General features: G+C 35.3%; 1 protein-coding gene across 3 annotated transcripts; it reads right to left on the reverse strand.

The window, feature by feature from the left end:
* Nucleotides 1–1,900: 1,900 nt before the first annotated feature.
* On the reverse strand, nucleotides 1,901–21,550 carry MAPK9 (mitogen-activated protein kinase 9). Of its 3 annotated transcripts, none has more exons than XM_009703796.1 (11): nucleotides 21,375–21,550; nucleotides 16,671–16,800; nucleotides 15,477–15,535; nucleotides 14,320–14,458; nucleotides 12,103–12,268; nucleotides 10,758–10,829; nucleotides 6,452–6,634; nucleotides 5,378–5,502; nucleotides 4,783–4,846; nucleotides 3,004–3,075; nucleotides 1,901–2,247 (listed from the first exon to the last, which is right to left on the reverse strand). In XM_009703796.1, exons 1-11 carry the CDS (start codon nucleotides 21,494–21,496, stop codon nucleotides 2,105–2,107), a joined length of 1,275 nt encoding a protein of 424 aa, XP_009702098.1. In that variant the 5' UTR covers nucleotides 21,497–21,550; the 3' UTR covers nucleotides 1,901–2,104. The 3 variants fall into 3 exon arrangements, with proteins under 3 accessions (XP_009702098.1, XP_009702100.1, XP_009702099.1); XM_009703798.1 differs by having other exon boundaries at nucleotides 1,901–2,252; XM_009703797.1 differs by lacking the exon at nucleotides 10,758–10,829 and adding an exon at nucleotides 11,061–11,132 and having other exon boundaries at nucleotides 21,375–21,524.
* Between the last annotated feature and the right edge of the window lie 1,864 nt (nucleotides 21,551–23,414).

Raw genomic sequence — 23,414 nt, forward strand, 5'->3', positions numbered from 1 at the left:
ACATAGCACAGTGCAATTTCAGTTGAAAAGGATAAAAATCTTGAAAAAATGAAATCCAGTAGATTGCTTCTATATAGATTCACTAATGTTCATTTTGAATAGGTGTCTTTAGTTATTTTAACAAATAACAAGGATTAAAGAAATGCAAAAGAACAGCAACCTGTACTGTTCTGCTATAGAGTAAATAAGTATTTTAAATTTTTTTTTCCAGTGACAAAAATGCACTAAAAATATCTCAGATCTACCATCAGCATCCAAAGATAAACTAAGGTATCCATAGGTTTAAAATCAAACAACGAGAAAAAACCCAAGCCCCAATATCCTGTAATTCAATTAAATAGAATTTTAAAAATTCAAGATTCCAGATGATAATTCTGAAGTTAACATCATATTGAGTACTTTGTTAATTTTTAAATTATTTTTAACCTTCTGGGATGGTAAAACCTTAATATTTTTGCCACAGCAAATTAAGATATTAAAAAGGGGTACAATTTTAATATAAAAGAAATGTTTGCATAAAGAGAAATCGTTGCTCTTCAAATCCTAAGATCAGAAACAATGGACAACTTTCTTTTACAAGAGAAATACGTCAGTAATGCAGTGGCTGGCTGGGCCAGTGTATTTTATAAGTTCTATTTATATATTCAAGTCAAGAGTATCTGGATCAACAGCTAAATATAGTGCCTTTAAGGAAGTGGTGTTTTACCTTGTACATCTCTACCACTCTTACAGTTATGAAGTTTAGACTCACATACATGCACACAGAAGATCCTTTAGCAAAATTTCACGCCTGTGCACTCCAAAGTGAATGTGCACAAATTCACAAGTGTGTAGTATACAGCAATTTAAGCCCTACTCTACTGCAAATGCATTTTCTAATTCAAATATTGTGCAACGTAACAGGCAATGCTTCTATTATCTGATTCTGGAAACTGTACTGATAAGCCTGTATTGAAACAGCAAATAATACTCTCCTCTTCTCTGATGCTGTATTTAGAAAATACGTATTAAGTGTGTTTTCCTCCCCCAGTACCAATGGAGAGGTTTTACTAAGGCGGGACTAGAGCTAAGCTCTGTTAACTAAATACTTAATTTACAAGTGACTCAAAACTACTGTATTTTTATTCCTTTAATTACTCACTAGATAGTATGGACCCGTTAAAAAAAATGGAAAACATCTATGCAGCTCTGTTTGAGGCTGCAAGTCTCTCCAATTCATCTGTCCTTTTATCAGAGTTTGCAGTGAATGAAGAGCACCACAGATAATTTCCTTTTCTGTCGTTTTTTGTTAAAGGACCAGTATCACAAGCTAGAAAATACAGAACATTTTAGCACTCTCTCCTCTTCTAAACAGGCACTGCTTCACAGATAAGTCACTCATCCTTCCTTAAGATTTAATTAAGCCACTGTATCTTCCACCCACATTTAAAAAAAAAAGTTAGACACACATACTTATAGGTGAAATATAAAGTAATGGCTATATTCTTTAAACTTCATGTTTATCTCTTCTACAAGAAGATAGAATTGTTGGAAAGTGAAGATAGAAAGGGCTCAATAAAAAAAAAAGTGCTATGTGGAAGAATAACTGCCCTTTAAACATAGTACTGAGAGTGTTCAATGTGTGAGTTCACACTTAACATATAGCACTCCAGTTGTTAAATAAAGCAAACTGCCAGTCACACGTTAAAACAAACTTCATAGAGACTATACATTCAAAAAACCTACTAATGAGCAATACTGAACTAAAATGTAAACAACCATTGTGTCACAGAAGCCTGCCAGTTGGGACTGAAGATTCATGAACCCACTTAAGAGGAGTTATTGCCTAAAAGTCTATTATAACTGCTCACCTGAAATAGGCTGAAACAAGGAAAAGCCTAAAATAGTGTCTAAATTTAAATTTTTGTTCTTTAGACATTAATTTGCTTTCATTCTACAACATTAAGCAGGCAATTTCATAACAACTGAGTAAAAATACAGGCATTACTTTAGCAGAACATGCAGAACATGGAGTTTTTCTACTTGGTTCCATTAACTCACAAGCAATTCAGGCCCAATGGAAGCAAGAGTTCTTTTCCAAAGTCAAGTCTGCAATCCTGGCTGATCATCGACATCCTTCAAGGGGTCCTGTCAAGGCATCGAGGCTGCTGTCTGTATCTGAGGCCAATGTTTGCTCTGTTGACATGGATGAAATGTCATTGATAGATGATGACTGGGAAGGACTGGTGTTGCTATTCACTGCTGCATCTGTGCTAAGTAAACCAAACATAATAAAATCTGAGGCAAGACAATATTGCAGGTACAAATAACCACACTTCTAGGCTCTGAGCACCACTTTCCCCACAGAAATCCTTAGAAAATAAAGAAATTAATAAACAGTACAAAAGCAAACACTAAGTTCTCTAGCACTCAAAACTTGAGGTGAACATTAAGAGAAGAGATTTTTATTTTTCTCCCTCTCTGAGGAGGAAGGGGGATGGACAGCGGTTGTATAATGTGAATAGTGACCTGACTATCAAGAAATCTAATAGATATAGTTAATAAAAGACAGTACAATATTACAATTACTGAACCAAGAGAACAGCAGCAAACATCAAGGATTCAATCATGGGCATAAATACTTTGTACTATTAACTATTCTAAAGGAACCCTAACAATGTTTAGCCCTATGTGAAAGGGACTCATTCATGCAGAGCCACAGAATAAGCATTCAGTATAAAAGATATCTATGCAGCAAGTGATGTAACATGGTATCGATTATTTCATTTGATGACTGAGCCCTTTGGGGAGAAGGCAGCTCAAGGTGCTGGACAGAAGACTACTTAAGTTTTCCTACAACTTACTTCATAACAATGAAAACCTCCAAAAGCAGATCAGAATCAAGTCTTGAACAACAAAACTTTTGCCTACCTGGATTATTAAGCAGGATTTCTTCATTCACTAGTGCAACGGATCGGCACTATGTATCATAGTTACAGGAGAACTACTGAAACAATGACTAACCTGAGGGCTGATCTTTTACCACACCATTCTTGCTCCTTTCTTCCCAATCCATTACTTCTTTGTATATTAATTCTTAAGAGACAAGGGTGAGAAGAATGAGAGAAAAGACAGAAAAAACATTGTAAGACTGCAGAGGATTTGTATACAATTCACATATGTATAAAAGTACAATGAAATGGTTAAAGGTCAGTCTGGAAGTACAACTGTATAGGTATTTATTTTCCTTCCACATACTTTTTTTTTGTGGAAGGTCTACAGTAATGATTAGAGAATTCTATGGATTTCCTTTATGCATCACAGAAAGACACTAAGCAAGTACCAAAATCAACATGTTTTATAGATAGAATAGCTGTCCATTTAAAAATAACAACCACCCCACCCCAAAACTTTATGTATACCTATGATGCACTAATATTAACTGAAAAAAAAAAACCAACCCCAAAATTGGATTTAGATTAAAAAACCCCACCCAAACACATATGGATAATCCCCATGGAAATTTTACTTTGGTAACAAAACCATACACAAACATCATTATTCCTAAAGAACAATCTCCATAGATACATTGAGGAAAGTCTGGAAATTTTGATGTAGGTTAAACAAACTATTAAAATATTGCATGAAAAAAACCTCTCATTTACTAATCAAGGACAACTTCAGATACAGGATCCTAAACAACAACAATAAAAATCAGAGCTGTAACTTTAAAGGAGCATCCCTTATTCTGTTTGATATGTCTGTAGTATGGTTCATGCACAATGGCTTACCTCAGCCCCTTCTAAAGCAAAAGGATTATTACTGTTGCAAAGCACCAGGTACACTTTAAGTTATACCCTTAGTTAACTCACAGTAGCTTGTGTATGTACCCATAGTCTTAATGTAACTAAGAGTAGCAATATTTAAATAGATTAAGATCTCTTTAATTCTGAATAACAACATTTACAAGTGGATTCAATTAGATTTAACGGTTCCATTTTAATTTTCCACCTTGCATTAATCCAAAAGTATTTAAAGCACACCTGTGCAGACATGCCCTAAAGAAAATATATATAAGCCAGAATCAGTACCTGAAATTTGTAAAGCTGTTTTACAAAAACAAGCAGCTTTCAAAGTAGTCAGCAAAGATGTCTATCTCTCTTGGTCCTGTGATAGCAGACACTTAAAATTTGAACTGTCTCACGACTTAAATGTTTTTGACTAAAATTATAAGGTGTAATTGATTTCAATACCACAATGCTGTTTATTTTTTTAAGTCAACAGTTTAACCTATTTGGTCAATAAATAAGCAATGAGAGGAAAAAAAAACACCACACCAAAAAACTCTTCTGATATTTAAGACATCTAGAACAAATGAATTAGTAAATATTGTCAAGACATATGGCCTAAATAATGCACACTGACAAGAGGCACGTGTTTCTCTTTCAGAGAATTTTCTACCAAGGAAAAAACCATTGAGATTACAAACACTTAAGAATAACAAAATACTCAGAGGAAGGGAAGGAAAAAAAAGAAAAGAAAACTGCAGCATTTCATTGAACAGACTTCAGAATGTTACTTGTATAAATATGTACATATACGCACACATATATATTCACTCCAAATAGAACATTTTTCCATTATTGATTTCTTTTCACATTGCCACAAGCAGTACTGCATAATTGGAATAGTTCTGAATAACTGGGTTGCAGGCAGTTACACAATCCAGCAAACATACTGCAAGCCACACATTAATAATACAAGTTATTACAGTAAATGTCATTTGTCATGCTCACTTTTTACCTTTCCATTCTTCAATTGCATGTTCTCTTTCTTCCAATTGTGCATCATAGATTTGAGGTGGAGGCTACAAAGAAAAGAAAGCCTATAGCGTATCTACCACATCAGGTTAACACAACCAATCATAACTAAAAAACCCCTAAAAATTACAACTTTTTTAGCATTTTTTTACCTTCATCTTTGGCAGTCTTTTCTTCCCTATACCTCAAAGACATATTCATTTTACAACTTCAGAATTTGCTTTTAAGTCCTGCCTCCCACTGAAAGGCTGTTTAAAAGCATCAACTAGAATTAAACTCATTGTAAGGCTTTATGGGGCCTTAGAGAAAGTTTCCTTTCCAAAAAGCCACAGATTACCACCACATAGGCAACTCTTTCTGTAAAGTAAAAGGAACTATCAACAGCCACTTTCAAAATTACAACTCCACTCCAGCAGCTGTTCTTCAGGTGATTTTGCCCCTAATGTTGATCTGAAGTCTTTATGTGTGACTTTTGCTAGCCAAACAATGAGTTCAAAGCATACTTTTGACTAAAACTAAAGGTATTCTTTAAAGTTATTAAACTGATATCTTAAAATTTATTTTAAATGCAAACTTACAGCTTCTGCTTCAGCTGGATCATACCAGACAGTAATATAAGGATGACGTAAGGCTTCATCTACAGAAATTCTCTTGTCTGGATCTACTACAAGCATTTTTGATAATAAATCTCTAGCTTGGCTGGCTAGAAAGTAAAAATGAAAAGAACATACATGTAAAAGAGCCGCACAGTTTAACATCTGACACAGGAAATGAATACAGGGAACACAGGACATACACTGTAACAGATTTCACTGTGAAAACAAGCCCACAAATCCAAGATTTCCTATACAGCTACATTTTTTTTTTAAAATAAGGTCCCACCCCTTTAGTGTAAACGTTATTTTGCTGTTATCCAAAATAAACCCTGAAGCTAACACCAATCACCCTCAATTTTGAACAGTTCTGCTGTTACATGGGTCACAGTTTATTTGGCAATAACTACTGAACATAAAACACACTAAACATTTTTAATAAGCTATGAAAAATACATCTTGGTACAGTAATGATCCAATTCCTATAATATTAAATTAGTTTTTCTTTTACAGGTGTTACTACACGATAACTGGCTACCCATTGTTGCAGTGGCACTTCACTGGCATTTCTTTTTTGTCTGAATGATCGTTGTCATAATAAAATAGGCTACAACAGATTATTCTATATAAAAAAAAATTTTGACCATCTAGATAATCTAATAAGGTGGCTTTTTTTTTTTTCCATTTTCTCAGTAATTATCTAAAGTCAAAGTATAGTCAAAATGAGTTATATGCACCTATCAACTAGAAAAAGATAATTACAAATAACCTCCATAACAAGTACTACTTTCAGAGAACATTTAAGCGACAGACATTATTCAAGGGATTAGAACAAAGAAAATTAAACAGAATACTGGAGACAGGGAAATAGTTCTGTATTTAATGACTACTACTAAGATTCCAGGACATGTCATAAATGAAAGACACAGAAGGTATACAACTTCTAATGTTGACACATTGCGATAAACATTTTATATTAGTTGTTTTAATTAAGTGTACTGCAGACATTTTAAACTAGCATCTTTAAAAAAAAAAAAAAAGAGAAAAAACTCGCCTTACTTTTTAACTTGTCACGATCAGATTCTGATGGAAATATCCAGTCTGGGAAGAGCTCTTCAAACTTAATACCGGGATATTTTGGCCTGTTTTCTACATAATTCCTCACTGTAGGTTGTAGTTTCTTCATGAAATCTGCTGATGGTGTTCCTAATTGTTCAATAACTTTATTCCATTGATCAATATCTGCACCACATCTTTAGGAAAATCAGCTGAAGAATTTGAAGTCTGCACTATACAAAAATATCACTTACAGAAATCTGAAAAGTTAATGAAAACTTGAACAAAGGACACAGGTATGAGATTCATTCTAGCATCAACAGTATCCTGAGATGCCATGCAAAAAGTTAGATTGACATAAAAATAAGATTCAGATTTTGTAATCTTAAGCACAGGCTAGAAGTGCTGCACAATGCATTATGCTTAAGTATCTTTTGCTAATTATTACCTATTGGCTAGTATGGAAAGCAATACTTTTTTGGACTCCAAAAGAAGCTTTATTTGGCAGCTGTATCCATAGCAAAACAACTATAAGAACAGAAAAGAAAGGCTGCTGTTGAATCTTCTGAAGTACAACATAATACTATCAACATTGAAGATTCCTGAATGCAGGGAAAAATAGATGAAAAAACCTAAAGCACAAATACATCCAATTCAAAGTAAAGAATTTTGTGCCTGTCTCTTAAGGAAATTAGGCTTTGGGTTGTAGCATTTGGGGGGGCGGGGGTGTTGTTGTTTGTTTTGGTTTTTAATTTTCAACCTCAGAAAAGGTTCAAAGGAGTTCTGAAGTGAATCCAGACTCCTGTACTGTTTCAGCAGGTTCTATTGTCAAAGTGTATCAACTGTGGTAACACTCAAAGATGACTCTGTTCTTAAATTCACAATTTATATATTTTATAGGAATTGCATTTACAAGTTGCAAGTTGAAATTGTCTCTCACATTTCTTCTGGACTGTTCCTTCTCCCTCTTTCAAGTGAAGGTATTTCCCCTAGACATGGTGACACTTGTTACAAAGATACCACAGTCTGCTCTGAACGAGCCTAGTCGGGATAACAAAGCTCATTTATCACACTGAGAAGACACTGCATTAGTATTCCTGATATTTAAGTTTACTCAGATTTACACTTTACAGTTTTTCCTGATAAAAAGAATGTGCAATTCCAACAGAGTCTAGCCATCGACCTTGCAAACATTCATAGCTAAATTCATAATCTAGCACTTCAACCTATCCATTCTCATAGACAGATTTTCTAACAAAACAACAAATTTGCTGCACTTTGAATCAAGATGTATTTAAAAAGCACTGAGGTGCTTTTATTTCAGTTAGTGTGCCAAGAATACAACTAGAAATATATGCATAGTCACTGCTTCATGCTAAGACTTTAGACTTTTGATTGAAAATTATATTTGCTTATTGAATAAATTCCAATGGAAAAAACTATATTAAAATCAAAATTAAGAGGTCAATATTGTTAACTCTCATGCTAAAACAAAGCACATACAAAGAAAATTTTAACATACATCAGGAAATTTTGATCCCAGCTGGAAAACTGGTGAGATCTCCACCAATCTAAATTCAAGATGCTGCTTTATGTTTGAGTAACAGCAGTCTGGTTAGTCAGTTAATCAAGTTAGAGTCCAGTCTATTGTGGTCTCAGAGCACTGGGGAGAGGGCAGGAAAACTTAATGACCTATCCCACTTTAGTAATAAAAACAGGAAAAAACCACCTCAGTTGGATTGCTCCAAAGTGCTGATACTGAAAATTGGGGAAAAAAAAATCCTCAGTATAGGGTTGGACTTGAAATAAGCTAAGTCTCTTATCAGAAACCCAAAGAAAACCTTAATTTCAACGTAAAGCATGCAGAGCATGCTATACAAATAACCTTGCAACCTGCAGACAAAACCACCCTTCCTGTTCTAGTAACCTCAGGGTCAGAAGTAACCAGATGTTTAGCCCATGCCAAGTGTATCTGCCTATTTTTGCGGACGCTGGAAGAAGAGAAGTTGAAAACAGAGTCCTTAATATAATCACAATAAAGCACGATTTTTCCCAAGAAAGCATGAATACCTTCTCATGCTTTTCACATCATTCAGGCAATTAAGTTTCCTTCACCACCTGGGCAGAAAAAGCATTAAAACCACTCTGGTGCTCCTAGGCTTTCCATTATTTCATCTTAGGTATCTACAATGCCTTGCTTTTCTACATTTCTCATTTCCAGTGCAATTTCCAGCAATTGCCAGTAACTCAGGCCTCCATAGCACCAGTCAGGAGCACATTCAGTGCATCCATTGCCTTGGCAACACAGAGCATCTCATTCCACCAGAGCACTGCTCCAAGTATCCCAGCAATCCCTGTCAGAAAATACAAACGATTGAGTCTAAGAGTAAGTTTTCCTGAAGATACTCAAGGGCACATCATTAGGCAACATGCTGAACCAGGTTCCTTGCTCTAAATGCCCAAATACTAAGACATTTTAAAATTTAAGTTAAACAAACAACCAAAAAAACCCCAAACACAACCTGCCCCCCAAAAAAGGAAAGCTTCATGGCCATGCATGCTAGCATCACCCATAAAACACACTGTCAAAACAATCCTGCAGCTGAAGGTAAAAGAAAATTACAATCTGACTGAAGCAGTTATCACTCAGGAAAAGTTTCAAGAACACAAACAGTTATCAGTATTTCACATTAAAGAGAACTGAAAGTCTTACAAGAAGTAAGAAACCATGTAAGCACAGCTATGCACTTCGACAAGATATCGGGGGAGAAGACTCCTTGAAACATAGACCGGTGGCACTTCAGTGATCTCCAGAGAACCACAATGATAACTTGTGTAATCAACAAGTATGGACAAAATTTCCTCCATTTATTCATGAATAAATCAAAATAGTCCATGCTAACATGCAGGTGAAAGACACATAACATACATGAAGAATTGTGTTAGGTTGGTCTGAAGGCTTCAAAAGGTAAAACAATAAGTATAGAAAGGAAGAAAGGTGGAAAACAAGAAGACTTACTTAACAATTAATCATTTGTACTACTAAAGAATGCATGATCAACTGCTGAAGATTAGTGTCATGAAATTTAGCATTAAAATTGAAAGTCCTCCTCTATAAGATACATAGGTATCTCAACATGTACTTGATATCCTTAGTGGTGGACTCAACTCTTCCTTGCTGACCTGCAAAAATATGATACTTTCTTCAAAATCTTGGACCACAAGTAGCTACAGCTTCTTAAGACCTATGGTCATAACTGGCAATTGTGGTTTAATTACATTGTCTGGGTACTATTTATTTACTGATCAATTTTTAATGTTTAGTCCTACAACACTACTACTTCATAAGATATTATTTATAAAGGATAAAATTGGTTTTCCTCCAATTTTTATAATTGGAACTTCATAATGAGTTAAATGTTTTGAATTTTGTTTCTAGGGAAATATTTTTAAATGCATCAAAATCTTCAAAGAACATTTACTTTATTAAACGATCACTTCTGTTCACTTAATACAGTGTAAAGACTTGTTTGTGATCCAGTGAGGTATTATTGAGATTTCCAATCTCTAAGGCACGAAAACGTATCTATAAGGGTTTTGTTTGTTTTTAATACAGTAAAATTTCCTACAATTACTATCGTACAAGAAAGCAAAATTTTATGAAGACAAATCTGGGTCAAAAATATTGGACGGAGAAATGGAGGAATAACAATCTTATAAAAAAAAGTAAGTCCAAAAAAAATTTTCAGAGAATGAAAAAAAGTTTTCTTTTTATATTAAATAATAGTAATAAAAAAAGATTTCTCATGCAGTGTGCTTGCAATTAGGACACTGTTGCCCGGCAAGTGCTAACAAGCAAGAAAAAAAATCTGATTGAAACTCAAAAAATTGTACAATAAAAAAAGTCTACTGTTCAAACAAATAGTAAGCAAAATCCATGCATAGTAAAAAATAACTTTGTAGGCTTTTGTTTATAATACTTATCTACAAACAACAAGAGTAAGAAAATACACTTACTACTACTTATTTTTTAAACCTAACAGTATCCTTTTTTGAGCTACAAAAGCTGCAGCTCTTGATATAAATCCTACGTATTCAACCAGTACAAATTACATTACATATAGTCTACTAAGAAAATAAAATGGAAAGTTCAACAATTTGGTTAGTGACACTAATTTCAAATAGTACAGTAGATCTATTAAAACATATTATTGAAAATATTGTTTATGTTTTTATACTTATACAGATCAAAATAATTGTATTTCTGTTGGAAGTGGAATGGGATTCAAGGATGACTAGGGAAGGATACGATCAGTGCCTTGGAATATCACACAACCTTTCACCAATTCTCCCATGATGCACCCAACTGACCAGATATCAACTGAAAGTAAAAATGAAATGATCAAATTATGAAGTATTGTGAACAAAAGTGAGGAAAACAAACAAAAACATCTAGCATCTACAATAAAACACAACAATGTGGAAAACCAAACTGCTAACATGAATTTCCAATCATATCAACACCAACTGACTGTTGCTAAATTTTGTTATCAGCATTTTGTAAAACATAATCAAGTGTTTACATTTCTGAAACGACAGTGAAGAAGGATACAATCTCTTCCTGGGAACAGGACTTTATGGAGGACCATTTCTGCCATAATGCACCCAACAGACCAGATATCCACTATCATACGTTAGGTGCAACAAGGACAAAAGATTAAAGAGGTTTTTTTAAATACCACAATTATTTATTCGTAAGCTCACACTGTATTCCTACAGTCCCGAAGATAATTTATTTTTTGTCCCATCTAGAACAACCTCTACTAAAGTTCTGATGCACATCAGCACTTGCTGTATGACAAGCTGCCTTGCACATTAACGAAAGGGGTTTTTTCATTATCAGTGGCCCAGCAAGGTCCTGCAAGTCCCTTGTTTTACACAGCCAACGTCACACGTATACCAAAAGCATGGTATCCCCAAGCCCCTGAGATAAAGCAAAAAGATATACTAGCACAGAAGTCCAGAGGAGGTATCCTAATACTCCACAGCTAGTAAAAATCAGCAGGTAAAACCCCCAATAATGCAAGTCAAGGACAATTTCCTTGCCAGCAATTTTGTTGGCTGAACGTTCAATATATTATAGCTGTGTTGTTTTTAATAATATAACAGCCAGCCTCTGAATGTTATGCAGATTTAAGAGAGTATAAGGCATGGTTTATGACAGGGAACTGAAATAGATTTTAATAATCAGACAGACAGTCAAAAGAAGATGCTTCAGAATAAAATCACATTGATAAAAGGGTTTATTGTTTATATATTGATGGTTGGTTTTTATATCGTCCAGCATAAGTGTCTCAACATTTTTTTGTAGAATAAAAAAAATGGCAACAGGACAACACATGAAAAGATGTAACAACAGCAGGGGAGAGGGAGCAGTATATGGTAAATGGAGATAGGGACCCAGAGCAGAAAACTATTGTATTCTCCAAAATTATTACAGTGTAACTTTTGTTATTTCCAATACCATGATTAACATACTTTAAAAACAGACATGGCAGGGGGAAACCAGCCCTTCCTCCTCCTTTTAAAGCTGTTACGTTCCGAGACAGATATGCTATAGACAAAAGATTTAAAGTGTTACTCCAGCAACTTACCATTCTCTTTATATCCCATTCCAAGAATAACCTCTGGTGCTCTGTAATACCGCGTTACTACATACGGAGTCATCATAAAGTTAGTACATGCTGTTCTTGCCAGTCCAAAATCAAGGATTTTGAGCGTACAATCTGATTTTACTACTATGTTGCTGGGTTTCAAATCCTAACAAGAAATTATTTCAGTTAAGGAAGGATCAACATAGAGAATAATGCACACACACCACTCCACAGTAAATATACGCCACCAATTCACTTTATTAACAACCACATATTCCTGCTCTGATGTGTCTGCTTATTTATACACAGACCAGAGACAAGTTAAATGCTACACAGCTAAGTACTCAAAAAAAAAAAAATCACTGAAAACCAGAATCAAAGTTGTCTCCAGAGTCTTATTTTACCCAGTTGTGCACTGATAGTATAGTCAGTTACATAATGCTCTGTGTATATATGCACAATGTGTACATATATCTGCTTCCTTTAACACATTAAGTGGACCTATTTCGCGTATGAATAGTTGCATGGTAAAGACGACTGTGTTCCAAGTACTGTCATTATTAGGGCACAGATCCTAAAGACAATATCATGAATTAGTCAAGCATCTGTAGGAAAAGGAGTATCCCAACAACACACAAAGCATTAATAAATTTATTTGTTAATGACAGATAAGCCACCTGCGTTATAGTGATTAGCAAATTTCACAGAATTAGGATGTACTGAAAACACAAAGTTACCCAATGGGTGAAGAGCAAAATAAAATACTTTAGGAGATATGCCTCATGGGAACAGTCAGTCTTGCACCCAAAGGAATACACAGTTAGGGAAAAGGAACGACGTTCTCAAGTACAGAACTTCCTTTTCTTAAAGGAGATGGGGATGTGCAAATAGTTCACATGGGTTTGCATATTTCAGGAAGGCAACAAATCTTCCACAGAATGCTACTGAATTTGCTCTGTTTGGTCACAGACTCTGAGTAATTCCTACATGTAATTCCGACTATTCCATTCCTTTCCTAGTCTGGTTTCTTTTCAAAACCAAATCTCTCAATCTAATCAAGAGTTTCCACTCCAGAAAGGTCATTTTGTTTTGACCCCAAACTAACCCAACCTAATGCTCACCACTTTAGCTTCTCCATTCAAATAAACTTCACATCTCTCTTCAGCTATTCACAGTGTGGTTCCTCTCATTGCCCATTTTCTTGTCCAACCAGTATCAGTTCTGCTGATCGCTCTGTTAGCTCCTATGAGCTCAAATTTCTCAGCAAATATTGTGTCTCCCCTTTAGCTCCAAAATCACAGTCAACATGTCAGGTGGAGTTCAGCTGGAGTTCCAGCCCTCCCCACTTCAGCCTCTTACATACCTTACTCCATTATTTTAGGAAACCTCAGTACCAAGACTATCTGGATACAGACTTAAGCTACCACAGGATTTTCATGGTAGGTTTTTCTCAGCAAAGTAAGGAAGTAGATCTGTTGTAATTTATACAGCTTCTTAATTATGTTCATGGATTGAACATAAAGAAAAAAGCACATTAAACTAGAATTGGACAGAGCGTTCAGCCACCAGGCAAAAAAGAAAGAAATTTAAAAGGCAAGTGTGTCCAGGAAGTAGGGGAAGAAAAGGAAAGGAACAGAAAACAAGCAGAACCATCAAACAGGCTAGTCATGAAAAAAAAAAGAAAAAAAAGAGTAGCAGCAGAATCACAAAAGCAGAGAGAGATATGAAGTCTGCATAGGACTTTGAAATTCTGATCATTGACAAACTTTAGTTTTCAGAATCACAGAATGGTTGAGGTTGGAAGGGACATCTGGAGGTCATCTGGTTCAACTCTCCTGCTCAAGCAGGGCTACCTACAGCCAGCTGCCCAGGACCATGTCCAGGCAGCTTTTGAATATCTCCAAGGATAGAGATATTTAAGAGGTAAATACTACATTTTAAAGATTCCTTCTTTAGTAATTTGAAAGGTCCACAGATATTCATGTTTTATTCTTTTAATCAGTTCAGCACTAGTTAAATCCACAGAGCTAACCTGATTTAAGACCTATTTACAATACAGTTTTTATCTTTGAACTAAAAACAATCTTCAGGTTTAATAACATTCTTATGATTGAAAGAAATATAAACTTACAAAATAGCAACCCCTTGCCTTGCCCCCTGTTTCATAAGAACATCTGTGTTCATAAAGAGTATTGTTAATGATCTAATACTACCTACTCTGTGGATGATACCAGCTGAGTGGAGATGTTTGATACCACATAGCATTTGGTAAAGAAGATAAGACATTCTTTCATGATCCAATTCCATATGAATAACCTGGCACAAATTTGCATCCATCAGCTCCATAACCAAATATCTAAAGCACAAGAAAGCAAGCATTAAGAAAACTCGAATCTTACTTTTCATATCAGGTTTAAACTTCGCATGAGAGATGTTTAATAAAAGTCAACTACTTTGCTAACATAAGTGTCAAACAGCTTATGATTAAAAAACCAATCATGCATGACCACAGTTTCAAAATTAAATTATTATCTATTCAAATAGTCTTACTGTTAAAAATAAAGTGTTCCATAGTCCATCACAAGAGACTAGAATTCCACTAGTTTTATATACAGTAATAAAGAATAATTCTGAGTTTATGCAGCATGAAAAAGTAAGACTGATTGAAATTGATGCAGAAATTGCAGATAATGTATCAAAATGTATTCCTTTCACTGTATTTTAACTAAAAAAATAAGAAAATTAAGAAAAGCACAGTAAGAACTAAGAAGGAATGATTCATTTTCAATTTAAAAATATCATCTGCCTACCCACTTCAGACACATACGCTTCCCATTTACCCAAGAAGCCCATTCACAAACCACAACAGCATGTTCACTGGAACCTAAGAATACCCCACCAATTAAAGCACCATGAATCCTTTCTAGACCAATTAACATAGCTTGCATAAAAAAGAAATTTATTCAGTTGTTAATTGAGTTCAAAAATACTGTTGTGCTGATGTGATTGGTACAGCAAAAAAAAAAAAAAATGCTATCAGGTTATCCAGACCAAGTTGTTATCCTGAGTTCACTCATTTAGCTAAGGGACAATGCACACAAACCAGACACATATGCAATCAACAGAGTATGGCAGACAGATGAATAAAAGGTAAAGAGCGTTTTTTATTTCCCACTTCCATCTTATGCATGTAGTGAAACAACTTTCTTGGTCTTTCTTAAAGAAATCTAGAAATAAAGACTAATTAAAGGCTAAATTCAGCTTTTAGCTATGCTTTATTTTCAAAATGTGAAGTCTGTAGGATACTGGAAATATAGCTCCAGGCCTTAGGCCAGTATTTGGCAGGAAAATTAAAACAAAAATCTAGTACTTACACATCCTGAAATTCTTCTAGTGACTTCTGTGGTGTAAATACATTTAATAAACTAATTATCTATGAAATAAAAAGAAACATTAGAAGAAACTTCCACTTTAATTCACATAAAACCCCACTATTGCAGAAGTTACTACTGAAAATCAAATGCACACTGTGACTATATACAATTTGAATGTTACTTGGCTTCGCTTAATTCACATGTGCTGAAAAACTGCCAATTCAGAAATAGTTCAAAACTGCAGTTTGTATGCCAAAGGAACTAAGACAGGACAAAATGACTTCTTTCTTTTTTAAAGTTATATGACACCTTCTATCTCCCTCCCCAGTGCCTGAAATACACCCCATTTTTTCCCCATAAATAATAATCTCTTATTTTAAATCACATGATGTGCAAGGAATTTTAAGCAAGGCTGTCCAACAACACATACACAGAGGTACCCCACGCCATCCCATTAAACTTAGATTATCACATACTATTTCCAGAAGAACTGCTAAAATTACTGTACTGTCATCCTTAATAACCACCTTGCTTTTATTCTGCTATTTCTGGACTTCACCAAAAGCTTACTTAAACCAATCCTAAAAGGCTAATTGACTCCAGGAGGTTTGAGACCTGAGGGCCCAACTTCAATGACCAGCAATGTTTCTAGTTCATGTTAGTATCAGAACATAACAGTCACATAAACCTTATGTTCTCATACTTGAACACTGAAGGATTGACATTAAGGCTTGTTATTTTAGAAGGCTCAAAGATTTTAAAATATATTTGTATTGTCCATAGTAATTCACTTCTGTTTACCAATAAATTGTTAGACAGTGCTGCACCCCTACAAACCCCACCAGTTAAACACTGTATTTAATAAAAACCTTGCCTAAGCTCAGATTTAACTACAGTGCAGTTACAAAAAGCCAAACCCACAAACAAACCCACTGCCAAACAGGCTTTGCTGCAGTACAGCTTAACAGGGCAAATGCAACACAGCAAGGACAGGTCTATAAAGCTGACACTGATGGTAAACCTATACCAACAACACAGCAAAAACCTTCTCCTCCTGGCACTTCATACATACTCCAAACAGCTCACCCAAGAACTTAACCACACGTTGTGGAGAACTCCACTAACCATAGCAATCTTTACAGCTTTTTTGACAACTGACAGTAATGGGGGAAAGAAATATAAAGCCAAACTTACATTTTTGTGATTGACGCATTTTAAAAGAACAAGTTCTCTGTAAGCCCTTTTTGCATGGGTTTGATTCTGAAAAGGACGACTCAGCTTCTTTACAGCAACATTTATTCCAAGGACTGTATCAAACGCAGCACTAGAAGTTTTCAAAGACAAACAACTTAAGCTGAAGTCTGTTTGAGGGAGAGGAGGGTGCAAAAGGGACACGCGAGTGAGGAAAGAAATCAAGGTTTGAGACAAAGCATATCCACTAAGCTGTTTATACTAACTTCATCTAATTTTCATTTAGAAAACAAGCACCCTTTAAAATCCACACAGCCTTTAATAAATACAAATAGGTTAAACAGAAGTCACTGACACTCAGAAGTCTTCCTGCCCTCCTTTCTGTCTTAAGACCAAATCTGCTGACTCAAGACTCACATTCAAAACTGCAAGATCTAAAAACATTTTAAGCTTATTTGAAATCAAGAAGCATTTCAGTTATGTAATCTGTATATTTAGAGTATTTTTGCTTGCTGACTAACAATCATTTAGTATTTGCAATAGAAATTTGTCTTTGCTAAAGGAGAGTCACAACCATGTCTCCGTGGTCCATTTTGCAAGCATCAATACTCTCCTGTATGTGGATGGTTTACAACTACAAACAATTGTAGTGCCTAGCAGTAAATTACATTCATCATCTGATTTGATGGGGAAAAAAAAATAAAAAAATCCATAGAATTGAGAAATATGGAAAACTCAGATTGCAGGGAGCAATAAAGTGTTTCAAAGTGAATGTGACCATTAATTTTATCTTGTTTTTCAGTTGTGCTTGTGCCTTCCCTCTGCAGTTTGAGATTGAGGTGTAAACTTGCTTTACTAGCTGTAAGAACCTAAAGCTAAATTATCTGTATAGGCAGAACAAGACTAAAGTGGGAACATTCTTTGTTATTAACACACAGACTATTTGGCAAAATAAATATGAATTCATACCACAAACTACTCAAGAGTTCCAATCTTTAAATAGTTTCAGTTTTAAATAAGGATTCCCACATTACTCTATTTCCATTTAATGTTACTTTTATAAGGTAGGAAAGAATTCTCTTTCACATACATTTCCAAGCGTATTTAAGCTCTTTGTGAGCTCCTTCCCTATCTCATCAAGATATGTACAATACCAGACTTAAAAGGACCATCATATTGTAGTACTTTTACAAAAAGTACAAAAAGTACAGCTCCCCTGTGACAACAACAATACTCAAATTATATGAAGTTTACCAGCATCAAGTCATTGCTTTCCTGACTGCAAAAAGCAATACTACCACAAAACAGGGTTTACCCATGAGATGTTGTGTTTTCTTGGAGGCATGTCCCAAATTACTTGCCCCAAATTTGAATCAATGTGCCACTTGCACTAAAGGCTCGCTAGCATTTATTTCGGCTTTAGTTCTGTGAAATACGTAAGTCATTGTTCAATGATACAATCGCTCTCAGATTTAAAGTCTCTATGTCTGTGCAAAACAAAACACAAAATGGGAGGAAGGCAACTGGCCAGACAACTGGAGAAATTATTTTCCTCCCAAATATGAAAGCATTGATGCTTCAGTATTCAACGCACCTAGAAGATGTTAGATGTAAATTATAAAGTTTTGCATATGTTAATGACTTTAACTACACCTGGGAATTAGTATTAAAAAAATCAATAACCAACAGGATCTGCATGAATTAGTAGTTCAAGTCAATCACAGGTCAGCTGACAAATATGGTACGGCTCAGTCTGAGCACATATGAAGAACTCCACCTGAACCTCTTATTTTGCTCAAAAATTTTGCTCTTATTTCAGAACTCAAAAAAAAAAAAAAAGAAGCTGTCTGGTATCTACACAATCCAAGGGGAAGAATTAAAAACAGACTGGTAGAAGAAAGAAAAAAAAATTTATAAAAAATTGTGTGAGCATGCCTTTCTTTAATTTACCAAGAAAAAAAAAAAGATAAGATAACCTCTATTACCACCAAGACCACACTTCTAAATATCACCTCATTTTATATAAAAGAAAAAAAAAAAATTATGGATGTAATTGGTGTTAAATTTCTTTCCCCATCCCTGCTGATTTGAATTCAAAAGAAACTTTTTCATCACAGCAACTGTTTCAGGCACAGATTTTTAAAAAGCAGATTTGCTAGAGTCTACCCAATTACTGCCTTGGCTACTAACAGAATGTTTACAAATTATTTCAGCATTTGATATCATGGAAGAATCTCAATCTCTATCCCATTGTATAACACGGATTCCAATTTGATCATGGTGAATTGTAACAGGGTCTTCACAGCACTTGTGATAGTTTTGCAAATAGTAACAAACTTATCCCAACTGTTTCTTCAACTGCAACTGTAAGTAAAATTATCAACACAGTTAAAGCTGTGCTATTTATAAGATCATGGTTTTGCTGCATTGCAGGACAAAAGAAATTTGCTAGGGCAGAAAAATCAGATTCATTGGAAAATTTATGATATCAAGGACAAGAAAGGAAAAAAGATGTCAGGAAGTTGAAGACAAAAATTATTTCAAAAGCATAATTTTGTGTGATTATTCAGTCCTAAATAGATTACAAGACTTCAAATATATTAATACTTAGGAACAAAGAAGTGCAGAAAGTCACATATAAAAGTGTACTTTGTATATAAAATATAAAATACAAAAGCTATATCCAATTTCTCTCCTAGCCTGTTTGCAGTGCGAGCTAGAAATACCATATGCATAACAACCAAGTTACTTTTCCATCTTCCTAGAGCTTTCATTTATCACTTTTCCTAAGTATGTATTTTTAAAACTACTTATTTTCCTACATTTTAATATCAAAGAGAAAACTAAGCAGAAGCAATACCAATGGAGTTTCCCATTACTATTCTGAGAAAAAAATAGCAAAATTCAGTCCTCTCCTAGCTGAAGTGACACACATGGTATTAAAAATTTCTCACCAAAAAATAAAATCCACACACAAAACTCCAGAAATACTTTCCCTAATTTTTATGTTAAACACTGGATGATAAAAAAAAGCACCACATCTGTGTGCCACACTAATGACTTGACAGTTTTTCCAGCCAAACATGACAGGATAGCACTCATCTTACACCAAGTTTTCTACATTGTACATCCTACTATTTTGTAACTTTTCTTTGTGTACTGCAAGAAATTTTAGGAGAAATTAAGATTTTGCACCCTCTTCGACTTGGCCTTTGTTTTCAGATATTTCACATGAAGATGAAAATTTACACAATGTTTCACTTTGTTGTTTCATAAATCAAGTATTCTCAAAACAAGTCAATAAATCAGATCATTCCTTCTTCCTCCCAAAACATTGACCTTAACACTTCCCAAACTTCATTTTGAAGCAGACACCCAATTTAAGTCATATAGTTTAGAAACCCACTACTTGTGATGAAAGGAGAAACTCTTACAACCCCCCTAAATTCCTGCATGCCATCTAGAACAAGCATAACTTTAAGCATATTTATACCTGGAAAGTGTTAGCACTATACTAAATCTTACCCAAACACCAATAACCTAGATCTAGTATGCCTATCCCTTCATCACTCAACCCACTAAAGAAGAATGAAATACAGTGTTCTCATTTTGCTTATTTTTCACCTATTAGCAGGACAATAGGGGTATCTAAATACTTTAAAAACAAAGGAATGTTCTCACAAAAAATGCACTCTTCCTACATCTAAAACTTATTATGGTTATGAAAAGACCAAAAAGACATGGGTAGGTGCTGTATAAGGAGTTGCTCACAATACATGAGTCATCACACTTATTCTGCAGAATTTATAGACTAAGAGAAACCGCAGACTGGATTTAAAGCATGAACAGCCCACCCTGTGTTGTGATTAAGTCTAAGATTAGAGAGTTCCTGAGCATATCTGTTTGCTCCCCGTGTATGGAATTAAAAAGTGCACCAACAAACATTTCTGCTATTACCAAGTAAGTTTTGCCCAACAAAATATGGGCTGGCACTAAGTAGTGCAGAATGGATTGCTGCAGTCTAAAAAAAACATTTGAAAGTGTTTACCTTTAGCTGGCCCAGAGGTGTGGTGCCATACAAGAGACTAAGGTTCAGGATCAGACTAACGACTCTCACGTCCTGGGCCAGTGGAGGCTGGACACATAGCTGAGGTGACACACCAAGGAAGAGCCGGCCAGCCCAACCCCTCACACAGCATCCCTTTCTGGTTAATCCATGGAGTGACAATGACACTGATTTGCCTCATCCTGCCAGTTAATGGCAAGGCACTGCATTGATGGCTCCTAGAAATGGACAGGAGTGATCGGGAATAAAAGGGGGGGAAGAAAGGGGGCCATGATGAAGAAACGAGTAAAACCCAGAATCTCTCACCATCGCATTGTCATACCTTACACTGCAATATCATAACTACATGGGGAATGTGAGAACTAGAAACAGAAATAAATTGGTTAACGAGAAGGAAATTTGTTGACCATTTTAATTTATGCAGTTATCCAAATATTAGTTTTTCCCTGAAAACAAAAAAATAGGTTTGCACATGAACTATAGCAAGCAGCTGTTTTAGAATTTATTTAGTTCATAACCCTGTAGCAAGAGACAGAACTTATCATCAGTATTTTACATTCTGGCACCTCCATCAGGAATACATTCAAATTTTGGTTTATATTTATAGCTTTTTATATTTAAATAAAGTATTTATTACTCACCAAACAATGCCCTGTGCCCCTGATCCTATGGGCTTCAATTGCTGGTAACGTTTTAGTACAGTAAATGTTGAATCTGCAACTTGAACACTGTAAAACTGACTATCGCATTTACTGTCACTCATGGTGTAGTGTCATGTAGTTTTCTCTCTCAAGGACCTGGTAAAGTTTTCAAGATCTTAAAGAAAGAGAAAGAAAACAAATGTTCAATCTTTCACTAATGTCAGGCAGACAAGATGGAAAATACATTATACATATTTTAATACATATTAATTTTTCAATAGAACACCATTAAATAAGCATTCTTTCAACTTCATGTATTACCACTGCTAATGAAAAATACTTGCAGACAGCAATAATTATAGCCTTCACAGCTTTAAGTAAATGTATGTTTTCATTCCAATCCCTAAAACAAAAAGCAGCTAAGTAAACAACCATAAAAATAAACAAGAACACCCAAATCCAACATTTCTCTACTCCTCGAATGCTACTCCCTAACTTAGAATTACTCCTATGTGCTAGGACTGTATTAATTTCTGTATTGCAGGAAAAAAAAAATCATAAATTATGTCTTTCAAACACCGATAATGCAGAAAAAAAATGAACAGCAGAAACCCATGGAGTCCATGGACATAGAAGGAAACAGGTTTTTAATAAAAGACTTGAAACAAAACAACTGCCCCCAAAATCCCCATGGCTCCTGCAGTTTCTCCAACATCCCTTTCAACCTAGTTCAGTAGGAAATTTCAAGCAGTGCTCTGTCTCCTCACCTCTGCCATGCATCCCTTCCCTGATCCATACCTACTGCAACCCATCCTCCCTCCCACTTTAAACACACCATCACACCCTATGCTATCAGTTAGTGTACTTACAATCCCACAAGAATTAAGAGCTTTGTGCTATAGTTTGAAAGAGACTTCCATGCCACAATAGAGAGTAAGTTATATTCATCTGTCAAGAATGAATTAAAGGTAGGTAATTACATCGGAAAGCAAGGTAATGGAGTAAACCTCTTTAGCTCTAAAGTGCTAGAGTAACGAGAGCACAGACCTCTAGTTTTCCTGGGCCTCCATCCCTCTTCCAAACCTCACAAGAAAATTACCTCAGTAATTACTGAGGAGGTCTCTAACAAATTCTCCCATTTTTAATTTCACATTCACTATGACAGATAGTGTCATTACAGCCCAGAGTAAATTGCACAGTCAAGTGTTCCTTGAAACAGGAAATGAAAGCAGATCACCTTCCCTCAGAGCAGCTGTCCTAACCACCAGCCTGTACAACATCGGTTTTAGCTAAAGAGAGCAGCTAGTCTCTCTCTCTTTGCTTGTCTACAGAATATTTGTGAGCCAATGCAAAATCGAAAACCCTCAAGAGCAACCCAGAAGGGCATACAGCCACACAAATAGCTTTTCAAGAATTAAAATTTGGACCTCTCTCTTCCTAGGTGCACGTAGGAGGGAGCAGCATCTTTTCTGTGGCTTAAGCCAGCAGATGAACTCCAAGAAATCCACAAGTGAAAGAGGCAGAAGACCTAGGAATCCTAATAGAGACTGAGTTTAAATTGAACTGGTAATGGTTAGTCTTAAGGGATTCTCAAGAGATGTTTAGAGTACCTTTTACCTTCTAGTTTTTCAATCTAAGCAGCATGTTAAGAAGCAGATATTCAACTCGGTCACCTCTGGCAGCAATTTAGACAGTAAGTTCACTTTATATTTCCTCTTAGAAGCTTCAGAAAAAAAGCAGAGGAGAAAGAATCAGCAAAAGGGAAATGTGAGCTACCAACTTTCTGCCTCTGCCACAGCAGTAGTAGGGGGAAGGAAGAGAATTACATCTCCTATACGGTATTTTTAGGGGCAGTCAAATGCAGTTCCACAACCAGCTCACACTAATGAGACCAAAATGGTGCCTTAAGAGGTGCTCTCAACCTCTCCTACTACATCCCAGGAAAACCCCACTCTTCTTTCTGACCTTTTTTATTACTCCAAAGCTATGCACTCTGAGGTACCAGAATTTTTGATTAACAGTCCCCGAGCAGCCATGGTA

The sequence above is a fragment of the Cariama cristata genome, unplaced genomic scaffold, assembly GCF_000690535.1.
Source record: "Cariama cristata isolate BGI_N322 unplaced genomic scaffold, ASM69053v1 scaffold4307, whole genome shotgun sequence".
Taxonomy (NCBI): Eukaryota; Metazoa; Chordata; class Aves; order Cariamiformes; family Cariamidae; genus Cariama; species Cariama cristata.

Coding starts and splice junctions, on each gene's coding strand:
- MAPK9 (XM_009703796.1), bottom strand. CDS start 21,496: ATGAGTGACAGTAAATGCGATAGTCAGTTTTACAGTGTTCAAGTTGCA. Junction 16,801..21,374: donor GGGGCACAGGGCATTGTTTG/GTGAGTAATAAA, acceptor GAAAACTTCTAG/TGCTGCGTTTGATACAGTCC. Junction 3,076..4,782: donor TGCAATTGAAGAATGGAAAG/GTAAAAAGTGAG, acceptor TTGTCTCTTAAG/AATTAATATACAAAGAAGTA.